Raw genomic sequence first — 9,022 nt, forward strand, 5'->3', positions numbered from 1 at the left:
AAAAGAGTCGCAGCCTCTTTCTTCTCTTTCTCCACCCCCGAGAATTGTTGGAACGTCACTCCCGAACATCCACCAGGAACACCTTCGGCATCCACAAAATGACATCTCTGATTCCCGGAGGGTGTAAACGCCCTCCATGGCTCTTACGATATCGCTCATCGACGGTGTTCATTGTCGCAACAGTATGGACCTCATTGTTCACGGTGAGTGGCTGCGCCTTTGAATTGCGCAGAAAGCATAGCTAACGACATGCAAGGACTACTATCTATATGCCATGGTGAGCGAGGACTTCGACCGAATTGCGCGTATTTTCACAATGCACCTACTCACTGCAGCGACAGATTGTCCCCGTCATGCCAACAGCCCTGGTTGATCGCGCCGGCGTCCCATACCAAGACCGTTCGTGCATCTTTTTAATCTCATATCTCTACAATCCCCTCATTGACTTCTCCAACAGGCGAGTACTGGGTCAGCGTTCTACTCATGTGTGAAGCGGCTGTCGCATGCCTTTGTTGCCCGATTTTCGGTTACATCGTTGACGTCTCGCCCACCCGCCAACTCCCTTACCTACTCGGGCTCATCCTCCTCGGCGCATCCATGGTCATTCTTTCAATTGCGCGTACAGTTGGCTTGTTCATCGTCGCCAGATTGCTGCAAGGCGGTGCGACGGCCATGGTCGCCGTCGCAGGTCTCGCGCTTTTGACAGACTCCGTTTCGTTCGATAATCTCGGCCAGGTGATCGGCTACCTAGGCTCCTCTGTTGCGCTGGGGTTCCTACTTGGTCCGTTGCTGGGCGGGGTCCTCTACGAGAAATCGGGATACCAAGCGGTGTTTGCGATGGCGTTTGCGATTGTCGGCGTGGACTTGCTCCTGCGGGTCGCGGTCATCGAGAAGAAGGTTGCCCGTCAGTGGCTCCCCGAGGACTCGGAGACGAGCTCGTCAAGCCCCCATGCCAGGGGATATAACACCTTCGGCGACGCATCAGAACCATCGGATTCCGAGTCACCCAAGTCGAAGAAACCAGCCTTGTTCCTCATTATCCGCCAGCCGCGGGTCATGATTTCGTCATGGGCTCTCCTAGTCCATGGGCTCTTATATTCCGCATTCGATGCAGTACGTTATGCTTCTTTCTCAGATCCAAGCGCCTCCAATAAATACTAACATGGCCTCCGCACCACACAGACAATCCCTGTATTCGTCGAAACCCGATTCCACTGGGGACCACTAGGCGCAGGACTAACATTCCTCCCCTCGGCCGTTACCGCGCTCTTCGAGCCCTACTTCGGTAAGACCCAACCCAAGAATTGAAGAAGCCATCGGCCCTTGCTAATCATCCCCAAGGCTACCTTTCAGACCGCTACGGTGCCCGCAAGGTGACCCTAACTGGATTCCTCTTCCTCTCCATCCCCCTTGTCTGCCTCCGTTTCGTCGAATCCAACACAACCTCCCACATTGTCCTCCTCATCACCCTCCTCACCTTCATCGGGCTCCTTATGAACATGTGCGTGCCCGCCCTCTATGTCGAAACCCAGCAAGTCCTCGAGGACATGGAGCGCGAGCGACCCGGCATGTTCGGCAAGAAGGGTGCCGTGGCGCAGGCGTTCGGCGTGCAAACCATGGCACAGTTTCTGGGACTCTTTGTGGGCCCGCTCTGGGGTGGGTTTATTGAGTATCGGTTCGGGTGGAAGAATATGTCCTGGACGTTGGCCTTATTGGCCGGACTGACTGCTATTCCGATGTTGTGGCTAAGTGATGGGGGTGAGAAGGTGAGGGAAGATGAGGAGGAGAGGGAGAGATTGGTAAGTGGAGAGGATTCGTAGGGTTTCTCTTCTTCTTGGTTTGGTTTGGGGGGTATTAATACTTTTGTAATATTATGCATGGTATGTTACTTGGGGATTTTAGCTCTGGATGTACTCCGTAGAATGACCTAGATACTAACTAAATTCAAGTTGGTACTCTACTACAGGGTCCAGTATGGATAGGTACTAGTACCTTCAAGACTTGCAGGAGAGAGAGTCTGAACAATACCCTATCTCCTAATCTATACAACATATGTTTGAACATACACTCAACACATCAACAACAAATATACAATACTCTTCTTTAATACTACTAACACAGTAAACCCTCCAAAAGAAACCCTAGAGAGATCTATCTATCCACAGACCCCCAAAATGAATCCTCTACACAAACCAAGAGTGAATCTTCTATCAATGCAGTCCGTCTATATATATACACTAACATTAAACTAGTACATAGTACCTTTGTATGATGCAAGCCCAATGCCAATTGCAACAACCTTCAATCTAAAGCCAACCCACACCATGAAAACCAATCTAAAGCCAACCAAAACCCATACATACTCCCATACTTCCCCATCCCAGAAACAAGGGTAAACAATCCGTCCAACAATACCCATCCTACATCACATACAAACCACCACCCCAAAACCCAACCTACCACCTACAGGAACTTGGACTTTGAATGTAGCAGTGTGGAACTGGGAGTGGATGAATGGTCAATTACGGAGAACTCTGCCAGACTTGCCGAGAACAAGCGGGCCCGAGTCATCGACTCAGTCCGATGTATATCCCTCGCTGGTTGTTGGTGGGGGGGGAGGGGCCTTGGATCAGCGGTCCGGGTAGAATTGGGGGAATTGAAGTTGGCGGGGTTCCTGGCTATATGGAGAGTTGTATTCTCTGTGCCGTGCGGAATCCAGGTTTAATGAAGGGTGAGGTGGAGGGAGAGTTGGGGGGCGGTTAACTGGGTGTGGAGGAGGGGATTTGGTTTCTTGGATAGAGGGGGATTGGTTATCCATTGATTATCATGTTGATGGGGCGGTGAGGTTTATCGGGCCTGGTGTGGTGTTTGTGTTGAGGCCGTGTTCGTGGATGATGGGTTGGGGGAGTGTATAAAATGAGGTTTATGAGATATGTGAGATGTTGAGTTGGGAGAGGGGTGCTCGGCTGAGTGTGGTGATGATAGGGGTGCACTATGTTAACTTCTACTTTGTGAAGGGTGGTGAGGAGGGTTCAGATCAATTCGTTGCCGCGAATGGGAGGCGTTGGTATATGTGTTTTATTGTCTTACGGGGTTGTACCTGACGTCGTGGTTGTTGAACAGTTCTACCATCGCCTGTTCCGGGTTCACTATTGTGTTTGAAAGATGATGGCGCATGCGATTTGTGGGATTGGCAGGGCAGAGCTCTCGGCAGGAGGTATGTATCGAATTAATGGTAAAACGAGTTCAAGAGCGTAATATAAGAAGTACCAATCCCCCCCCTTGGCGCAGGAAACAGATCAGTAAATCCACATTCTAATCCTCGACATTTTATCGTATAAAACACTGGTCCATCCTCAACCGGACATCGCACAAGGTTGAAGGCCAAATCCCAAGACTTCATGTACACGTTAGTCCAAAGTATATCATCATATAGTCCAACCCGAGAAAGACAAAGGAGAGAAGAAAAAAAAAAGTAAAGATCCCCGGGGTAAGACGTTTTCAGTTTCCAGCCCATCCAAAACCCAAACGCCGTTCATGTGCAAACCCAACGCCAAGCGAACATTTTGATACCGTAGACGTCGTTCCAAGATCTGTATACGAAAAAAGAGGCTAAAGAGAGATCAATCACAAGCTCAGCTGGTCGATACTTCCCACTCGACCGCTCCCACCTAATCGGCCACCGCCCTTCGTCACCATCCCTAATCGATAGAAACGCTCCTCTCCGCCGGGCGTCCTCCCGCCAATGTACCACTTCTCCGGCCCGAGAGCGTCTCGGAACCCGCCCGATCCGTTGGAGCTGTCGCTCCCGCGTCGTTGGCGGTCCGGCCCATTGGCAATCGGAATAGGGTTGGATGAAGCCGGGGTTGGCGGGGACGAGGGAGCGGGAGGAGTGGCGGCGGACGAGGGCACCGGGGAGTCCCCGGCGGGAGACGATTGATTCAGTGGGGATCGGGTATGTGAGTGGGGTCGGGAGTGGGAAGTGGCGGCTGAAGATGAGTGGTGATGATGATGATGATGATAATGAGTCGTCGAGGCGGCCTCGGAGGATGCCCCTGAGTTGCTTGCCTTGGTTGCTATCGCGCGGGCACTCTGTGATATCTGAGTCGGCGAGAGAGACGAGGAGGTGGCTGTGGCCGACTGAGAACCAGCGGCCGCGGCCTTATACGTTGACTGGGCGCGGAACGCCGCCAAAAAGTTGGCCAGGAATGGACGGTTGGTGGACATCGTGACGAAGACCAGTCTTACGGAGCAGATCGTTATAGCATGAATCAGAGGCTGGGCAATGGTGTCGCAGTCAGATTGACCACGAACGTCGAGTGCAGTTGTATTTGTATCTGGAGCCAAGAAGGGTTCCCCGCGGCAACGACAGGGCCCCTCGAGATATAGATAGAACGTGAGTGGAGGTCGGCACAAGGGAAAGCGTTAGCGGCAATCATCCGAATACCGGCGAGGGGTCACTAAGTAACGGTCAAGATCCCAACTGAGACGAACATAACACTCAAGTACCCCTGGGACACAAGCACGGTGGATAGTAGCGCGATGACGATCGACGAGTCGGCGGCGAGGGATTTGAGAAGGAGGAGGACGAAAGAAAATAGGATGCCAAACTTTGAGGCACGGATTCAATCCAATCGATTTCTCCGAGGCATCCCGTGGTCGGGGAGCCAATCAGTGGAGACGCATATAAAGAAACTCAGTGGTGACGTCTTGCTCTTCTCTTGTTTTCCGGTTTTTGGCTTTTCTGCTGCTTCACTGCTGTATGGCATACAGATGGTAAGTTCGTAGATTAGTTGACTCCTCTCAGACCGTCGTAATCATTAGTCACTGGAATCAGCACAAACCCCCCTTTCGTACGAATCGGATACTCCAAATTCACTGTGCCGCGGAGGGGAAGTTCAGAAGAAACGTGGGGTTGACTTGGTGGGCATCTGACAATGCGTCCCTCCGTAGTCTGGAACTGCTAGTGTTATCCATAGGGTATTCTCGGGTTCCACTGCCATCCGGGCAAATGGGTCTTGAAGTCACTGGACCGGGAAGCGCATCCTTTATCAAGCCTTCATCACGGGATCCAGTGACGACCTCGCGGAATACTACGACTCGCCAGTCGTCAGTAGTAGTAGTACCCGGGTGGCATGATGGTCCCATTATCCAGATATTACTCAGATTGTTATTACTCTGATTATTCTGATGATGATTATGGAACAAATTTGAGTTGATCTGTATTTTCATTCTTTTTTAATTCCCTCATTATCCCTTTTGGCTTCGAGAATCTAATCCGATCGGAGTCTATATTCTAATTTTGGATTCCCTTGGCGCTTTTTCTGTAATTCCACCCAAATGTTTTCTCCATCCAGCCTGGCCGACAGAGACGAGTGGCCTCGCTCCCAACCCAGGACCTGCCCTAAACCCCCGCCAGAGAAAAGGAAACGAGACACAATGCAACCAAATAGACACAAGCAAGACAACCCACGTATAACACATCATGGGGGGCTGACCAGGGGCATGCCCCAACGCACATCGACAAACGCTCACCGACCAGGCTCTCCAACACTGTAGGAGGCGTAGGAGCCTTTGCCAACGTCCCGCCGGCAACCCAGCCGCGACACGTATGAAGAAACAGATGGCTACCTTTTCACACAATTCGAGCAGAGATGGAGGATAGCAGACACAAAATGACAAACACCAGAACACAGTAAAAAGACAGAAAAAAAAAGAAACTCAACATAGATGAACAAAAACACCTCAGTCCAGCTCAAGTTCATATGTCCGAGCAGAACACCTCGAATGTACTTACACGGTTGGTCGGGGGAACGACATGCGAATCGAATCAGAACGGTTGAGAGGTCTATGCAGAACAAACCCGAACACGGCTGCTCGGGGGTCGACCAGTAATGAAACAGGACACAATGCGAATCGCAACGAAGAGTCGACAGAGGCCATCCCACACGAAATCTTTTAGGGCACATTGCAAGAAAATGATGCAAAGCTGAACAGGAACACAAACGCAAGAAAACACATGCCCAGGTCTATTTGTCGGACGCCGGATAAAAGCCACACTCCATCCCATCTGCCCACTCATAATGGATGGAAAGAAACAAAACTGAACCAGGACCACCACAAGATTGCACTCGCCGTATAAAAATGCTGACACAATTTTGAAACCCAACAACCAGACACAGGTGACCGTTTTTCGTAAAGATAAGATAAAATTTGTTATGGAAGTCGAAGGCGATCGGGTGAGCAACGCTGGACGTTTGCGACAAAGCCCACACTCTTCAGATAGTACTTAATTCTCGGTCGCGGCGATATTGCAGTCAAAGCGCACCTGCACAGCCGAGGCCGAAACGGTGAAACGACGCAGATTTCATATAGTGACTCGTAGATCCCTATTAGAACAATCGAGGCGCCTATGTTCAGCAAGCTAGACTCATTGAAATAGTTCAGAAGCCTAGTAGTTTTTCCGACCAAAGAAAAGTTTGACTATACAAAGCCCCATCGTGATTTGCACGAACAATGTCCGAAATCAACAACGCAGTCGACCGTCACGCATTCGTTTCATTTCGCCACTATTGCCTCGCGGGCTGAACGGTACCTAGGATCGTTGTGTAAGCCAAAGACGTCCTGATCGACCCGGAAGATCATATTTAGGATTCAAGCGACTTACCATCACCGGCCAAAGTGGTCGAAGCCAAGTAAAGACCATTCATGCCACCTTCTTGGGGACCACCGGTCGTGGTAGGATAGAATTTCCGTTCGGTATCGACGTGAGCATGGATCGGCTCCTGGCCAGATGCCATGGATTGGGGGAAAACGGGGTTGATGTAACCATCATTCGCTCCGGGCTGAAACATCGAAGTCCAGTCAATTTCGCCAGTGTGATTGGGAGTGGGCCCAGGCATTACTGGGCGCTTAGGGTCTTGGACCACCGGGGGTTTTACCTGTTCATAGGAAGGACGGTCAACACTCAGCTGCTGAGATACATCAGGGCCAGGTTGCGCCAGATACGGGTTCTGCTTGGGAGCCGCCAGCCAGGGGCCTCTCTGATGTGGCTGACCAGCGGGGAACGCGTCGTCCGGTTGACCACGGTTCATCCCATTGACCGACGACATCGAAAAGCCCAGAGGCTGCTGATCCGTGAACCCAGGTCGGCCTGAAGCCAGCCCGTTACCGTTCACGGCCCCCTCGCCGTAAGCCGTACCCGGAAGGGCAGTGGCAGGAGGGACGGTACTACTGACTTCATCCTGAACCGGTTTAGCAGGATTCGCAGCTTGAGACCTCTTCAAATGTGCCTGGGGATGCGACAAGTGGGTCGCTCCCGTCGGGTTACCGCGTCGCAACGAACACTTCTGGAAGTGGCGCTTCAGAATATCACTACGGGAGAAAGTGTCCTTGCACAGAACACACATGTATGGGCGGTCACCGGTATCTGCGCGAAAAAGCAAAGTTTTGTCAGCGAAATTAAGAACTTTCGGCGCACTTCACGTCAACTCCGAGATAGGGACTAGGAAACTCACGTCTGAGCAAATGGCGCTTCAAATGTTTGGCGTGGAGATAGGTCTTGTTGCAGTGCGGGCAAGGGAATTTTCCATCGGCATCCTTGGCCGGGATTGTGGTGTTCTTCGCTGTACCATTGACACCGTTGGTGACTGGCGTGGCGCGTCCCGGGACGCTCGGGAGGATTCCGCGTCGGCCTTGAGAGCCAACCACCTGGGTGCGAGGGGGCTCCTTTGCACCGTAGGGCGAGGCACCGTTTGCGCCCGCAACAGGATCCGGGTTCATCCAGGGAGAACCCTTGCCATCGGAGTAGCTGAAAGCACCGGAAGGCATGCCAGAATAGTCCGGCCGCCGGTCCCGCGGGGGTGCCGCGCGATCGGCTGCGGATATGTCTGCGCGCTCGAGGCAGGAGGCAGCACGCTGTGAGGTGGAGGATATTGCGAAGGCTGGGGCTGCGCCTGCGGATTGGGGTGGGAGAGGAACGAAGATGGAGGCAGGCTACCCACGGTGGTGTGAGGCATGATAGGAGCGGTCGACGACGCGTAAACATCGTGAGTAGAGGTGGGAAACCTCGACAAATCCGCCTGTACGGCGGCTGGCCCATGTAGGAGTGAGGGGCAGGAGATTGACTGTGATGAGGCTGCAGCGGGGGGAGAGTATGAGGCTGGGACACGGGGTACTGAGGCTGCATCGTGTACTGAGGCATTGGCATACTCATAGTAGTCGGGAGAGGCGTGGAGCCTTGGGGTAAGCTGGTGGATGGGGGCCGCGACGGATGAGATCTGGGATCCATCATGAAGCGGAGAGGATATCAGATGGAGGGGAAGAAAAGGGTTGGACTGGAGGTAGAGTTCACGGTATCCCGATCATCGATTGAAGAACGAGAAAAACCTTTTCGCCGGCTGGTCTTTTGACGAACAGGCAAGCGTGATACGTGTGCTCTCGACTGCCAATTCCGACTGCAAACGAGAAACGGATCACTTTCTGCAGAGTTTTTCCTCCTGAAGGTCTTTTCTCTATCCTCACTGAGACTTTTTTTTCTTTTGCTTTTCCTCTTCCGGCGGAATGAATCCTCCACTTAACGCGGTGATAGGACGGGAATATGGAGACGTCGGGAGGGTAAATTCGATCGGACAATCAATTCCTCAACCAGCAAACGCTCAAGGATCCTTGCAGTCGATGATGGGGGCGTACAGGAACAAGTGCGACTCCACTGCAGAAAAGAAGTCAGGATGAGGTCGAGATGCTTAATCGTGAATTCCCCACGGTCACCCACCAGGAAAATCGAGTTGTGTGGGAACTTCTTTTTATCCGCACGTTGTCAACAGTCAATGGTTCTGATCCACCAGCGAGGCGGCGTGTATGTGGGTCTAACAACAACCAGCAGTGCTTAGAAGGAAAAAAAAAAAGCAGCTAGTGCTTCGCGTCAACAATGCGCGAAAGGGACCAGGATTTTCAGAAAGATACAAAATTTTAAAATCAAATGAAAACTGTCAGGAACAGTGCAGTTACAGGTGCGGAGTCC

At 52.0% G+C, this 9,022-nt stretch overlaps 3 protein-coding genes across 3 annotated transcripts; 1 reads left to right on the forward strand and 2 right to left on the reverse strand.

Moving 5' to 3' along the window:
• Positions 1–98: 98 nt before the first annotated feature.
• Positions 99–1,820, forward strand: ANOM_011579 (MFS transporter; the record flags this gene model as incomplete). Its single annotated transcript, XM_015556835.1, has 6 exons — positions 99–203; positions 257–277; positions 342–399; positions 458–1,113; positions 1,183–1,285; positions 1,342–1,820. 6 exons carry the CDS (start codon positions 99–101, stop codon positions 1,818–1,820), a joined length of 1,422 nt encoding a protein of 473 aa, XP_015401052.1.
• A 1,807-nt stretch (positions 1,821–3,627) lies between these two features.
• ANOM_011580 (uncharacterized protein) lies at positions 3,628–4,227 on the reverse strand (the record flags this gene model as incomplete). Its single annotated transcript, XM_015556836.1, has 1 exon — positions 3,628–4,227. The coding sequence occupies one exon, from the start codon at positions 4,225–4,227 to the stop codon at positions 3,628–3,630; it is 600 nt and encodes a 199-aa protein (XP_015401053.1).
• A 2,420-nt stretch (positions 4,228–6,647) lies between these two features.
• ANOM_011581 (C2H2-type zinc finger protein) lies at positions 6,648–8,290 on the reverse strand (the record flags this gene model as incomplete). Its single annotated transcript, XM_015556837.1, has 3 exons — positions 6,648–7,429; positions 7,518–7,917; positions 8,000–8,290. The coding sequence occupies 3 exons, from the start codon at positions 8,288–8,290 to the stop codon at positions 6,648–6,650; spliced, it is 1,473 nt and encodes a 490-aa protein (XP_015401054.1).
• Between the last annotated feature and the right edge of the window lie 732 nt (positions 8,291–9,022).

The sequence above is a fragment of the Aspergillus nomiae genome (assembly GCF_001204775.2).
Source record: "Aspergillus nomiae NRRL 13137 chromosome Unknown contig00687, whole genome shotgun sequence".
Lineage (NCBI taxonomy): Eukaryota > Fungi > Ascomycota > Eurotiomycetes > Eurotiales > Aspergillaceae > Aspergillus > Aspergillus nomiae.